This window comes from Mirounga angustirostris, unplaced genomic scaffold (assembly GCF_029215605.1).
Source record: "Mirounga angustirostris isolate CCGP_5_RB_7025 unplaced genomic scaffold, mMirAng1.0.hap1 SCAF_5, whole genome shotgun sequence".
Taxonomy (NCBI): Eukaryota; Metazoa; Chordata; class Mammalia; order Carnivora; family Phocidae; genus Mirounga; species Mirounga angustirostris.
The window spans coordinates 122647554-122663623 of NW_026991713.1; the positions used below are offsets into that span (position 1 = coordinate 122647554).

Genomic DNA, 16070 nt, shown 5'->3' on the forward strand with positions numbered 1-16070 from the left:
ATCAGATAGTCTACACATAGGAACCCATCAGCCATTTTTAGGACTTATGTTTGAGTCCTTTACATTACTCTCTCTCTTCTTCACTAATTACTCCAAAAAAGAAAGCTATCAGACCTGAAAAAGACCAAGAACTCTGGAAATGGGTTTGCAGAATACACACAAGGTGGATTTTACATAAAGACCTCAATTTCTCTAAAAGGTACCCCAACGTAAAAAACTCATCTTTACATAAGCTCCTCATCTCCTTTACATCTTTACAACAGCTCCTCAGAAACTAGGCTGGAAAGGACTCTTGCCTATGACGGAGAACAGAAAGTCTTGGCAGCTGTGAGTCAGGAATCTGGCCACCTGGAGGGGTACCCCTTTTTCCTGCAGAGACCACCTCTGTTCAGCTGTGGTTACTACAACATGTTCTCTCACCTTACACAGCAGCATTGGTGAGGGGGACCCTATTCCACCAAACAGAGTTTCTGAAAAGACTTCTTCAGTTATCTCCACCAAAAACTATTCAATTTTTGTTCTTCACTAAAAAATGCACAGAGTCACCAAAAGCCATTCTGCATATCACTCACTGGAATAGAAGGAGAAACAAACCGTACATCCCGGTTCCCCTCTCCAAGGCCACATGTAACTGTGGGGACAAGATAGAACCTCCTAAAATAGTTCAGTCACGAGACGCAGATGGCAAAATGTGGTTACATCCAAAGGTTTTGAGCTCCATTCACACATTCCCTATCACTCCCGCATCATGTGATTCATTCACTCCACAAATACTTGTTACGCTTCCACAAAGGAGGTAAATTGTAAATGTCAACAGGACAATCTTAGTTCAAGTTGCTCCCAGTTTACATATTTGGGGACAGAAACAAAACCCAATGGGGCATGAAGGGCTGTAAGAAACACGAACACACGAACGAGTTGTTTGGGGCAGGCGGTGACAAGGAGAGAGGGAGGGTTGGTGGACAGAGCGATGAGCCACGTCAGACCAGAGCCCATGGCTACTGAATATATAGTGAACCTCTCGATGGAATCCTAAAGCTCTGGGCAGGAAAAAGTGCTGCTGGTGGGAATATGTAGTATTTCAATTATTTTTCCAAGAAGGCCATAAAAATGGCAGGTTTCAGTCTCATCTCGGGGAAAAGGACAATTAGGCAACAGACAGCCTTAATGTTCTGTAACCTGCAGGGAGGCTCCCCTCCAAACAGCTCATCAGTGTCCAAATCAAACAGATAATCCAGGCAAGAATAAACAGAGTAAATATGCAGATTATATTTTATGGGCGTTAACACAAGATAAAGCAGCTCAGAAGCTCACAGACCAAGAAGCCAACATAGGCAGGCGGCCAGGACCAACCACAGAAAAATTAGCTCCCACTATCTGCTCAACTTGAAAGCATCTTTCAGTTTTGTTCATTTTCATACAGGTCATTGAAAAATCTGAAAGCAAAACAAAACCCTGACATGGCTAGCCAGCGACAACTGTTTAAACTAGAACACTCTTCACAGCTACAGCACATGAAAGTATTTGGAGTATTGTGTATTTGCCCAACCTCTGCTTCCACACTAGACTAAACACTATAGCTAAAAGGAAAACTCCAAGATGAATGTATGTGGTAATCTCAAGTATCTAGAGCAAAGGAAAACATGTCTCTTCCTTAGGGTAATGTCCCACAGTTCAGGAGGCATCCGCCATTCTAAATGGAAGAACGCTGGGTTTTCAACAAAGGTTCTTGTACTTTGTAAACCTTTAGGATACATGCATTGATTTCAGGGGTCTGTGAAGACCTGGAAATATAAGCCCCGCTGTAGGATGGAAACTGAATGCTTCTCTGGAGAAGACTCACAGATTTTATCATATATTCAAAGACATTTGTGATCCAGAAAAGATGAAGAAACACTTAAGAAAAAAATAAACAATCTTTTAAAAAAGAATTCCATATTGGTGATGTTACAATGAACATTTTTCAGCCAAGGAAACAGCATACATATTTCAGGGAAGTAGAAAAAATTATTTCAAGGGTCAAGATTATAAGGTACCCTGTTTGTTTTTAAACTCGAATTCATAGTTTTTTGGGGGCTCAAGTTTAGTAAGAGTTGACTGACCTTTACTAAGATCAAAACATTTTATATACATACACACTTTTAGGAAAAAAGAAACATCATTCAAACCCCTCTTTCATTATAAAGATGCTACATTTTACTCCAAATCTTGCCTTTTTATTTTACCAGGACACTTGGCAAAAAGTATAAGGCTAGAAACAAATGGTTCATGTTTTGTAAAACCAAGACAGGAGAAATTTTGAGTTATCATTTTAAGGTGTAAGTAAAGACTAGGTTTTCAATTAATCCTTTTCATTTCTTCTCGTATTTTCTGGAACCCAAATCCCTTTGGATAGAGTCAAACCTGAATGTCAAAGTACACTATACTGGAGATGGCTGTATGGGTACCAATGAAACATCCATTAGATTCCTCAAAGAACACGCTTTGGTTTCAAAAGAGGAGTGCCAGGGTATACATTTATTAATGCGTTAAGCTTATATGAAATATTTAAGGTTGGGCTATCTCCCTTTAGCAGACTTTCGATTGCTTGGATAAGAGGATGCGGACACCCCTGCCACATCTGAAATGCCATCTCTGAGGCATGTGGTCAAATGGGCACAAAACATATGGCAGTTCATAAACCTTAGTGCATGTGGGAGCTGTGAAACCTGACCCCCAGTCTGCTCCCAATTTCCCTCTCTCATTTCAAAGGGAGGAGATGAATAAGGTGATATGGTACATTTAAATCTCTTAGAGTTCCTAGAGATCGGAGAGCAAGACTTACTGATTTCCTATCTTCTAGCATCACGCTCACCACAAGGGAGGTGACCAAATGCGTGCACGATATATGAATAATGCAGTAATTTAGCATGTGAACATGATCACCTATTCAAATGATTTCTACACTCATTGTGTGCATCATTAGGGGACCTATTACATGCTTCAGACGACTTCAACTCACACAGTTCAGCAAGTGGCATATGCCAAAGATCGGCTTTAACTCTGGACAAATGTGTGATGCTGTGTTGCCCTGTAAACAAACTTGTAACGCAACTTTCATCCGTAAGGAATGCAGGTGGACTCCAACGTAAGATTAAAACTGGTCCAGTAATGAATTCATTCAAGGATGACTAAGTTCCTTTAAGAAGACAAAGGGGAGAGTTCAATTGTTTAAGATCCAGGGAATGGAACCAGAAAGCATAAAAGTCTAGAAGACATGACTGCCTACATTTTTGCCCAGCTCCTGCCAAATACTCTTCCTAACCTTGGTGCTGAGAGAGTAGGGAAGCATGGTGTTAGCCTCAAATCCTCAAGAACCGACCCCCCCCCCCCGCCCCCGCCTTTTTTTTTTTTTTAAAGCAGTGGGCATTCTTGCAAGTGTCAGTAGAAAGAACTACTAGCAGGTAAGCAGTAGAACATAAATGACAGTTAATTGTGCCCTTCATCTCCCTTCCTAAAGACAGGGTTTAGTTTGTTTTTTTAAATCTTATTTCCTTTTTATTGTAAGTTATCTTTACATCCACCATGGAGCTCAAATTCAGGACCCTGAGATCAAGAGTTGGATGGGATGCTCTACGCACTGAACCAGCCAGGCACCCCTAAGGGTTTAGTTTTTAGAAAGAAAACAACACTTTTTTAAGCCACAAAAATTTCTTTTAAACCATCATTGAGGCAGTTTCCTAGTCTTTCTTGACAACATATTCTCAACTCTCTCTAGTCAATTATAACACTTAACTTTACATTTTTGGCTATGATTTTTAGATCATTCCTGGGTTTTTGTTTGTTTGTTTGGTTCTTGGTAGGAACAGGACGACACTTTCGAAAACTCTTTCCAAATAGTTTCATTGTAAGTTCAATCTTTTCTCCCTTGGCCTACTTAAACTGTTTAACATCCTTCTTACAATGTTATTTCCTATATATTTGCTTATTTTTCCATTTCTCTATAGACAGATCCTATTTAAATATTTGCAAGCACATTCCACTGAACCAAGAATAGAGTACACACGTACGTCCTGAAAGTTCCTCTCTTAAAACTGTACTCATTCCAAATCAGTGGCATAAGGACCATAAGCAAAACTTAATGTGGGAATAAAGATGAATATTTTGCTTGTGAACTCCAATTGTGCTATCTAACTCAACAGCAAAAAAAAAAAAGAAAAAAGAATGGGTGCCTGGGTGGCTCAGTTGGTTAAGCGACTGCCTTCGGCTCAGGTCATGATCCTGGAGTCCCTGGATGAAGTCCCGCATCAGGCTCCCTGCTCGGCGGGGAGTCTGCTTCTCCCTCTGACCCTCCCCCCTCTCATGGGCTCTCTCTCAAATAAATAATAAAAAATAAAAATCTTAAAAAAAAAAAAAAAAAGGAAAAAGGCAGTGGTGGTGTTTTTATTTTTAAGATTGTTGTAATGGTTGTCTTTTTTTGTTTTTTGCTTCCATCATTAAAGAAAAAAAAATGTGTTAGTCCTTTAATACCTCCAGAACATTAAACAAAGAGGCAACATTAGTGCGTTCTTGGTTTACGTCTTTCTAAGAGGTGCTCACTGATTAGGTGAAAAAATGTAAGAGAATCCTACCAAAAGCCTAGGTCCTTGTCCTCATTCTGCCACTTAAGAGTTCAATGACCTTGGGCAAGAGCCTTCTATATCCACATCGATTTCCTCATTCATAAAATGGGGTAACTCGATCTACCCTCCCTTCCTCACTCAGTAGTGGCAAAGGATCAAGCAAAGTAAAATACACTGGGAAGGTCAGCACTGAGACACTGTACAACATCAGCTCTAATTACTACTTGCTGATAGAATAGCTTAACAAGACCATTAAAAAAAATCCAAGATTAAAACAAAAACAACAACAACAAAACACATCGTTATTCACAATAGCCAGAGATGGAAGCAGCCCAAATGTCTATTGACAGATGAATGGATAAAGAAAATACAGCATATCTATACAATGGAATCTTATTCAGTCTTAAAAAAAAAAAAAAAAAAGCAAATTCTGGCACCTGCTACAACATGGATGAACCTTGAGGACATCATGCTGAGGAAATAAGCCAGTCACAAAAGGACAAATACTGTAGGATTCCATTTATATGAGGTACCTAGAGTAGCCCAAATCACGAAAACAAAGTAAAATGGTGGTTGTCAAGGGGTAGGGAGGATAAGGAGCTGTTGTCCAGTAGGTATAGAATTTCAGTTTTGCAAGATGAAAAAGTTCTAGAGATCTGTGATGCAACAGTGTGAACACAGTTAACACTACGAACTGTACTCTTCAAAATGGTGAAGAGGTAAAAAAAAAAAAAATCCGTTAGTGTGGTTAGTTCAAGGTAAATTGGAATTAAGTAGGATTTTTTTTTTATTTATTTTTTTAAAGATTTTATTTATTTATTTGAGAGAGAGAGAGAATGAGAGACAGAGAGCATGAGAGGGAGGAGGGTCAGAGGAGAAGCAGACTCCCTGCCAAGCAGGGAGCCCGATGCGGGACTCGATCCCGGGACTCCAGGATCATGACCTGAGCCGAAGGCAGTCGCTTAACCAACTGAGCCACCCAGGCGCCCAAATTAAGTAGGATTTAAACAAAATTAAACCAAAATAACAACAGCCTTTGTTGGACCCCTGGGTTAGCAATCAATCCTGCAAACCTTAGAAATGCATGCTGTGGGTTAACAAAGGTTCTGCCTCCAAAGAGACATTCACATTAACAATGGAGGCATCTATAATCCCTAGTGCCCCCCTTTGTGTCTTCCAACCCGCCCTGCCCTGTCCCCACCAGAACTGAGGGTCACCTGCTCATCACCCTCACAGCACCTGGCTCACACTGCTGGTAGTTTAACACTTAACACATCACTCTCAGTGACACACACGTCTGGCATCATCATTAGACCATGGGTTTCTTGAGGGAGAAACCACATCTAACGCATCTTTGATTTCCCTTCTTCTAGCTCCTAGCTCAAGAGCATAACCACCCATCAAATGTTCACTAACTGAATAAATTCTACTGTTTCACAGTTTCCATCATCTTTCATTTCGCTGTTGGGGCCAAACTCAGGAATAGAGAGAGGATGACTTTAAGTGGCCTGTAAAGGTCTTTGTGTGTTCCCCATTCAAATCAGGCAAAGAAAAAGGAGAAACATCGTGTATTTATAGCTGTGTTTATAATGATACAACAAAGATGTTCAGTTACAGCTCTCTAAGGAGAAAAAAAGAAAAGCTTGAGCTGAAAAGTTTATAATAATCCTTCCCAATCCATTTATGGCTCTGAAATAGCCAGAAGTCTGTATTATGTTAACAGTCCTTATAAGGGTTCTTACACGAGAGTGTAGTTGTAAACATGGGCGAACTTCAGCCCTCTAGAACTTCCGTGAATAAAACCATAAATCCACTCTAAGAGTGTTGAATTAGATAGAGTATCAGGCTCTCTTTAAAACATGTAACTCTTACCCATACTCCTAGGTAGATTGCCAAGATAAATAGAACCACAAAGTCATACAGTCCGATATGTAATTTTATTCCTAAAATACTCAGGTGTTAGAAGATGTGAAAAGAGCAAGAGGGCATGTTAGCTCACCCTTGATAATGAAGGCAGGAATCTGTACAGTGAGAAGAAGCACAGAGAACACCTTTACTCTCAAGGGGCTCAAAGTCTAGTTCAGGAGACAGGACACAGGCTTGGGTCATGGGTTGGATGGGATGCCATCTGACCTGATATGGTGAGCTGCTGTAAAGATCATGTGATGGAGTGAATGTCCATCCCTCCCCATGCAGCCACTGGACCTACCGATCGGCCAGACAGCACTCACCACTGAGTCAGAAATGAGTAACCTGAATATGATAGTCACCAAACAGTGTATGGTGTTCATTAAAGAGAAACGGAAAGAGTGGTTTCGTAACTTCTAATACAGACCCCCCAGTGGACACTGAACTTGATGGCAGGAACCATGGGTACCAGTTGTTCTGACTAGGAACCCTGAGCTTGACATGTACCCTGTACCAGCTCACGCAATTACCACCGCAACTACAACTGAGCTTCACACCTAGCTTACCGAACGGTCAAGCAGCTCGTCCACGGCAGAGATGGAATCTGAATCCAGGTTTCCCGGCATTCTGAGGCTGTGACAGAGACCACAAGACTTGAGGCACCTAAAATACTTCCTATCTGACCCTTTACAGGAAAAAAATTGCCAACCCTTGGACTAACTTAGGAGGATGATGTTAACCTTGACAGAAGTCAGAAAATGCAGAGAAGGGATTGGAAGAAAAAATGGGGAGCTCAATTTTAAATGGGGGGGCAGAACTGATAGGGACACCACAAAGAAGATGATGTGACATTATTAACACTAGGGAGAGAGGTTGGGGCAGAGCTGCAGATGAAACGTGGAAGACGTGGGACGTGCAAGACCGTAAAGGGAAAGAGAGCAGTGGCTGAAAAAATCCTTGTAGAGGGGCGCCTGGGTGGCTCAGTTGGTTTAGCAGTCAACTATTGATTTCGGCTCAGGTCATGATCTGAGTCCTGGGATCGAGCCCCACGGTGTGAACTGCACGTTGCATAGGGTTCCACGCTCAGCGGGGATTCTGCTTCAGCATTTTCTCTTTCTCCCTCTGCTCCTCAGCCACCCCTCATTCTCCCGTGTGCTTTCTCTCTAAAATAAATAAATAAATAAATAATAACAACACTCATTGTGGAGGTGAAGCTCTATATCCAAAGTAAAACATACACGGGAGTCCCAGTATGTCAGACGAATGGAGGGAGCTGCTTTGGCCAAATCCATTAAGAATGCACAGAACACAACCTTCTGGGCTCCCCTCTGCCTCTGCAGCAGCTCCCGAGGAACCCATCAGTCTGAAAAGCAATGGCATGCGTAAAGCAGTGAAAGCCACAAGGTCAAGGTCTGAGCACTGAGCATGTGGCTGGATGGACTTCCATAAAAGCAGCAGCAAAGGAGATGGAAAAGGAGCCAGAGAGATAGTAGAAACAGGCTTGTGTTGTAGCCAGGAAGGGGATGTGGTAGGGAAGAAAAACAAGGTGAGGCTTACAGAGACGTCAAGGGAACACTTGATGAAAGGTCATTTGGCTTCATTAGAAGGTCCCTGGAGATGTTCAGTCACTATCAGTAGAGAGAGACAGAAAAGAGTTTCAGAGAGGTGGGGAAGAAATGAATAACTGGAAACGGGGGGTGGGGGTGGGGGTGGAACCTGCTGTTAAGGAAGGTTGGCACTAACAGGAAGTGAACGATGGAGTGGGAAGAAGAAAGGTGTTTCTTTTAGAAGGTAAGGAGGTAGCTCTTTTTCCAAAAGGGGAAGGGAAAAAAAGATGGCAGACTCTGCAGAAAAAGGCTGCAACCATTCGCCAGCAGAATTCAGGTCCTGGGGTCATCCCCTCACACATGGACTCCGGGCTTAGGCACGTGGCATGCTGTCACCAATGGGGCCTCAGCACACAGGACACAGAAGGTACTCGAATAATCCCCCTGGGGCTTGTGCTCGCTCATGTGCTTGTAGCCCTGAAACCAGCATGAGAACGAGCCAACCGGCCTGCTGAGGGATAAGAGACCACCTAGAAGAGGAGAAGGAGCCCCCTAAGCTGACAGCTGCCAAATGCACACCTGCAGGAGGCCATCCCAAATGAGCCGGTCACCAGGCAACCTGCCAACTGGCCAGCGATGCACAGAAGAGAATGGGGCCCTGAGGGAAAGTGGTGGGGACTTCAAGGTGACGAGAGCAGTTTGTTCTGTGGCAAAAGCTGACGGAGAAAACAAAGGAGGATTTTTCTGATGTCCAAGACAGTCCAGGCACCAATCCAATGCTGTATGTACTTCATGGTCATAACTGCTCAAAAGTATTTCAAAATGCTCTGAAGACACACAGCTTTGCATTTTCCTTTTCTGCCTTTCCAAGTGTCCATCATGAACAAAGATCCCGCAATAGATGTTATCATTACTGTTATTACCATTATTGTCACCTACCATGTGAGATGAGCAGGATTACAGCACCAGTGTTCAGGGCTATCCCTACCCAGTCACATGCACAAGTTTTTGATTTCTTACAGGTAGGAAAAATAGGCAATCTAAGCTAATGTGTATTTAAATTAACCCAGGCTACTGAAGATTAGACCTATTTAGCCAGTCTTCTTCTATTTGGAAGGTAATTGCTATGAGCCAAGGAGAGCTGACAATTTTTCCATGCAAAAATTAAAAGACAGCATTGAGATCGGTGATGGGAAAATAATTTTAGCCTAAAATACCATCCTAAGAATGTCTACTGTATTTGTGTTTTCTATGATGATTGCGCTCTGCTGGATTTTCACCAATTAAACATAGTGTTTTCCAGTGAGCAGCTTTCTCGTTTAATATCTGCCACATGTTCTCTGGATTCTAATGGTCTCTCTGGTAGGTTTAAGAAAGTATGTAATATAGGCATATACATACGCTTCTCTCCTACCTCCCACAGAATTTACTCAATCAGACACGTTTTCTAAAAACATGTTTAACATTTTTGGAATTAAAAGGTCATCTTCAGGCTGAAGGTGAATATACATATTCATGTTTTCTTCTTTCTTCTGAAAAGGCTGGTTCAGGGAATATTTCTAATTGGGTCACATTCTCCCAATGTCTAAGGGTTTTACGGATAAGGACAATAGGAGAAACACATTTTCTCTTTTCTATACAATATGTTTACTGATAAATACGGGGGAATAAAACATGGTCAACTGAACATATGCTTCTTCCTAAATTTTTTTTTTTTTTTGAGAAACTATAAACCCACAGACAAAAAGAACAGGAAATGAGAGGAGAGTTGACAAAAATGTATTCTATAGAAAGTGACAGTGGAAATTAACAGAATAGAAAGAGTGAGAACATAAAGTACCAAGAGGCTGGAGACTCTAGTCTGAGAACATGAACCAGACAAGAGGAAAGACATGCCCCCCCCAATCCACCTATAAAAGACCAGCAGCTAAGAAGCTTTGCCATTGGACTTAGAGCTTCCAGTGGGCCTTGTACATAATTAAGAGCAAGACATTGTAGACAGCCAAAAAAGCACATCTTTGAAGAAAGTCTCCAATATGTAAACATAATACCAATTTAAAAGTTTGAAGAACAGTGACAGTACAGGAAAATTAAAATGAATAGCTCATGGGATATGAGAGAATATTACAGCCACAGAATAAGAACAGTGAAGCTATAAAAGGGGAGAGAAGAAAACTCTTAGGAATCAGAAATTTTTAAATATAAAAATTTCAATGGATGGGTTTGAAGATAAGTGGAGAAAGACTAGACAGTAAAACAAAGACACAGAAAAAATCTGAAGAAAGTTCTAATCAAACTAGAGAACCAGAAAAAGAACATACAATGGGGAAAATGATAAAAATAAAAATCGGTCACTCTCCAGAACTGAACTGACTGGCCCTTCACAATGAATGTTCATATAAGAAGCCGGGCACAAAAAATGAGAGCCACACCAAGGCAAAATTTCAAAATACCAAAGGCAGAGCAGTCCTTGACATACTGCAGAAAATTAAAAACCAAAACCCACAAAACCCCAATGACATTGGTGAGCATATCAACAGTGTTGGAAGGCAAAAGCAACAAAATAACATCTTTATAGTTCCAAAGAAAAGTATTCATCATACCCAAATATTATACCTAGCCAAACTATGAATTAAATGTGAGGCTAGAATTAAGACATTTTCAAGTTGGCAAGATCTCAAAAAAAAAAAAACAAAAAACTTTCTCTAGAAGGTTCCATGTTTTCTTGCTGTCAACCATTTCCTTATGTTGGCATTTGCTTACATTACTTATTAGGCCACTGGCCACTTTCTATTTATCAGCTAAAGTCCATGTCCATTCTGGAAGGACTTTCTGTTCCCGCCAGTAGGGGGCAGTCTTCCCACCCCGATGCTCCTGACTCCCGTATGGTACTTCTACTCCACCTATCAGCATGATTTAAGGCCAAGACTTTTCTCCCTAAACGAACAGTACAAGCTTTCTGCAGGCTGCCTATTTCTTCCTTGTAGCTCTGGCCTCGTAGCCCGTGTACTCACCAACGGTGCCTAATATAATTTCTTTATCAAGGAGACATTCACTGATGAGAGAACGGTGGATTTAAAACTTCACAGTAATCCATTCTACTAAGAATACTGCATTGAGCCTACTTCATGTCTGCTCCAATCCCTTCTACATCCGGACTTCCTAATTCAGAGTCTCTGCACACAGAGAAGGGATCAGTTCCGGGGAGTAAGAGTGAAAAGAAAAACAGTATTCCTTCATTTAAAAAAAAAAAAAAAAGATGGTCCGATGACCCAGCAATTTCACTCCTATAGATATACACGTGCGAGAAATGGAAACTTAGGTTCATGCAAAAACTTGCACACGAATGTTCGTGACAGCATTATGCACAATAGCCCAAAGTGGAAACAACCCAGATGTCCACTGAATGATAATGAATAAAATGTGATATATACATATATAAATAAATGGAATATTATTGGGCAATAAAAAGGACTGAGGTACTGACATATACTGCAGCTCGATGAACACTGAAAACATCACTAAGTGAAGGTAACCAGTCGCAAGAGACCACCCACTGCAGGATTCTGTTTATATGCGAGATCTACAGAGACAGAAAGTTGGAGTGGCTGCCTAGGCCTGAGGGGGTTGGGAAGAAAGAGGAATGAGTTCTATCTCAGAACACGGGATTTCTTTAAGGGGCAATGAAAATGTTCTAAAGTTGATCGTAAGGTGTGCAACCTCTGTGACTATACCAAAACCCACCGAATTCTATACTTTAAATGCGTGAATTATACCTCAGTAAAGCGGGCTTTTAAAAAAGATCGCTATGGGAATAAATTAAATCCATGTATTCCTTGTCTTGAAGGCAAAAAATCAAAGAGCTTAAACAAGGCAAGATTTGCAAAGGATGGCAAAACTGAAAAGGAACAAAACGTTCATTTTGGATGAAAACAAGTTAAAAAAAAAGTCAGGTCAGCTGATTTTTTTTTTTTTAAATGTTTTATTTATTTATTCATGAGAGTCAGAGAGAGAGAGGCAGAGGCAGAGGGTGAAGCAGGCTCCCCGCCTAGCAGGGAGCCCGATGCGGGACTCGATCCCAGGACCCTGGGATCATGACCTGAGCCGAAGGCAGACGCTTAACCATCTGAGCCACCCAGGCGCCCTCAGCTGATTTTTCTTTGCCTGAAAATACATACATAATTTGTTCACTGTAGAGTTTACCAGTTTAAGAGAAAACATAACAAAGTGCGAGTAAAAGGTACTGGCTTTTACTGGAAGCACAGGGTGCCTGGTTATAGAACCTTTTGTAGGTCACTTAATTTCAAAAGGCAGCGTCTCTAGTCTCACTCCTTGCCAATCACCTTATTTCACAGACCTGTTCTTGAGGACAATTAATGGATAATGTAGTTCATATTTAAAGAGGGCCGGGTCCTGAAAGCACCACTGAAGTTTGTCCCAGGCATTCGCCCAGTGATCTCACTGCACGTGATCTGTGGGGGGCAGGGAGACAGAGCACCCACTGAGAAAGCCTTCCTGCTGGAGGGATGCTATCTAGGATGGCTGTAACAGAAACGCGGAAAACTTCTGATGCTCCCAAGATGGTCATGCAAAGTGTTTTAAATGATCTAAAATTAAATGACGAATTCATAGGTTTTTAAACTTTAAAAGCTTCGTTTTAAAATAGGGCCCACAAAGTCATACTGACACAAAGGCACGGTGGAAGGCAAAGAGAGAATATAAGCTAATGAGGGGTGCCTGGCTGGCTCAGTCAGAAGAGCACACAACTCCTGATCTCGGGGTCGTGAGTTCAAACCCCATGCTGGGTGTGGAGATTACTTAAGATCTCTCTCTCTCTCTTTTTAAGATTTTATTTAGTTGACAGAGAGAGCGCACAAGTAGGCAGAGCTGCAGGGAGAGGGAGAAGCAGGATCCCCACTGAGCAGGGAGCCCGACGTGGGACTCGATTCCAGGACCCTGGGATCATGACCTGAGCTGAAAGCAGGCGCTTAACCGATTAAGCCACTCAGGGTGCCCCAAGAATAAAATCTTAAAAAAAAAAAAAAAAAAAAAAAAGGCTAATGAGAAAGCCACCTCCAATCCCTCTTTTGCATTCCTTCTTCAGGGGTCCTGGAATTAATAAACCAGACCTACCAAGCCATGAGTTCACATAAAGTACACTTAAATCCGAGTCCTTCCATGGTCTTTCAGAATATATTCAAATTCTCACCTATCCTAGTGTAACTCATTTGAATACATCAAAGGTTTAAGATATGGACCTAATGGCGTGCCTGGGTGGCGCAGTCCGTCAAGCATCTGACTCTTGGTTTCAGCCTAGGTCAGGATCTCAGGGTCGTGAGATCGAGCCCTGTGTCCAGGTCCTCACTGAGCCCTGAGTCAGCTTGAGATTCTTTCTCCCTCTTCCTCTCCCTCTGCCCCTCCTGCTTGTGCTCTCTCTAAAATAAATAGATATATCTTTTTTTAAAAAAGATACCAACCTAATTTTAAGGAAGAAAAATGGATGTAAATTAACCATTTTCATTAAACAGAGGAAACATTTCTATTGTTTTGCCTTTGTTTTAAACTCTCTTCGTTTTTCTTTCATCTTCTACATTACTTGTAATGATAAACTTTTTAGCCTGTATGACAAGTAACATGAACCTGGTTTGATTTGGGAAACAGGATTTTGGTCCACGCTGGTTAAAAGATATTTAAAATTTCTACGCAGCTGCGTCACTTAATCGAGGACTTACAACACACAGTTATGGACAAAAACTCCCCAATCAGATAACTAAAGACTTTGAAAACCAAACCTCTAAGACAGTGGGTTGTATGACCATGTGATATGAATCTGAGAAACTGGTTAATTTTGGTATGTGAAAATCACATGAATAAATTAGTGCAAATAAAACACTCTTATTTCTGGAACACAGACTGTTATTTCTTTTTTTCCCCAGACTCTTCTTTGCACCCTGGTGCAAAAATATAGAAGAATTCAGATTCTCAATCTCGAGATATATTAGCTACACTGCACACTTGTGGCCATGAACTTCACTAGTCATACATCTGTTGTTCAATCCTCTCCATTAATTTTTTTTTTTATTGTGTAAGAACATTTCACAAGTGATCTACCCTTTTAACATATGAAGTACAAAGTACAGTAGTGTTAACTCTAGGCACAATGTTGCACAACAGATCTCTCGAATTTATTCATCTTGCATAACTGCAACTTTCTGTCTGTGATTAGCAACTCCCCATTTCCTCCTCCTCCCAGTCCCTGGCAACCACCATTCCCCCCCTCTGCTTCTAGGAGTGTGACTGCTTTAGATGCTTCCTCCAAGTGGAATTCATCCCTCTGCGACTGGCTTATTTCACCGAGCATAATGTCCTCCAGCTTCATCCATAGTGTCTCATCCTCATGTTTTAAATGGGTGAAGCCTGGTAGAGCAGATTAGTTGATGGCAACCGGGCCACACCTTTCCTTATCAGTTCCTCGCTCCCGCTGTTTATGGCTTGTCTTGCAGTCAAGACGGTGTCAGATATGGAAATGACTTCCCTGCCCGCTGAGGTGAGAACACTGTTTTGATGTATGGAAAGACTGCTTTTTAAAAGTCAAGGCCTCCTAGCAGTGCCTCAGTAAACTACTATGGCAACTGTGCTAGGGGGCATGAATATTACATAAGGGCCGTCCATGCATTCAAGCCAGAATCTCCAAGCCACAATTCCCATAGCAACACACAGAGATTTTACTCATCTCAGAGATGAAGCAGCCAGCAAGAGTGCCTAATGCCATTCTTGGTTTTTTTGCCCTTTTTTTTTTTTAAAGCAAGATCAACACAGTACTTATTCTTTCTCCAAAGCAATAATTTTTTTTTTCCGAAAGAAAACCACGAACCATATGAAATAGGTTCATTTCAAAAGTTACCCAGATCACACAAACCAAGGCACCGTAAACTTGAACAACAATCTACACTTTTAGAAATAGCTGCCATTCGAATGACTGCATGGGAAAAAGAATTCTCATCGTTACAATCAGTGAAATGAACCACCATCTTGGCTAAATACTGTACTTACAGATTTTATATCTGATTTCCAGTCCCCCATCCACATATACACACTTTATTATACAATGAAGAACATGTTTGAGGAAGGAACATTTTTAACTGATAAAATATTTAACTGCTTTATTTTTGAGAAGCATAATGCAATCCATTTTTTCAATATAAGAAAATACTACTATAAAACACCTATGGATTAAAATTTGGGGGAAAGATTGTTCAAGCCTAAGAAAATACACATTACCTTGAAGAAAGTTGTTTTTCCAAGCAGAGAAACGGTTAACTGGAGAATTGAAGTGAAATCATTCTGTTATTAGAAGCAGATTTTTCCCCTTTGTATATTTGGGGATCCTTCTCTGTGTGTTTAAATAAACTATCCACCCACAGAAATGAGTCGGTTGGATTATAAAACAACATAAAAGCCAAGATCACTCATATATCACACTTCCTTTTTCTACTAAGGAAATCAAATACACTCCATTTCTTGCACCTGTTTAAAATCAGACAATGAACTACTGTAAGAGACCAAACATACGCTTTAAAAGAAACTTCCACAGGTGGCCCATCACAGCCCAGCACGACTGGCAAAGAAAGAGGTTGGCAGAGGAGAAATGGTTTTACCTTTGCCTTTTCCAACTGGGCCTGGGCCTGTCGCTCTGCTTCTCTGCGCACTGCCTCCCGATCTTCCTCCAAAGAAACATCTGAATCGGATGGACGGCTGGTGTAGGAGTCTGCCGAACCCTTGAGAGAAAAATTTGCATTTTAAAAGAGATTCCATCTATGATGTTTGCATTGGAAAAGTCTCATTGACACAGCAGTTTGCTTCCTAGATTCTGCTATAAATTCCTGAAAAGAGCAGAAAACAATCCATTTCGGGGCAAGCCATCTAGAAACATCGTGCTCTCCTTGACAGACCATTCCCTAGGATAGTTGTGCCTACCAAGGGACCATTCCTTCCCAAGGCTTATGCTCCAATG

At 41.3% G+C, this 16070-nt stretch overlaps 1 protein-coding gene across 4 annotated transcripts in view; it reads right to left on the bottom strand.

The window, feature by feature from the left end:
• The window catches only part of CACNB2 (calcium voltage-gated channel auxiliary subunit beta 2), a 378285-nt gene that overhangs the window by 108247 nt on the left and 253968 nt on the right, over window positions 1-16070 (bottom strand). For all 4 annotated transcript variants that reach the window (XM_045874325.2, XM_045874323.2, XM_045874324.3 and 1 more), the window contains one exon: window positions 15715-15834. In XM_045874325.2, the coding sequence (XP_045730281.1) occupies window positions 15715-15834 (120 nt within the window). The remainder of the gene's footprint in view (window positions 1-15714; window positions 15835-16070) is intronic.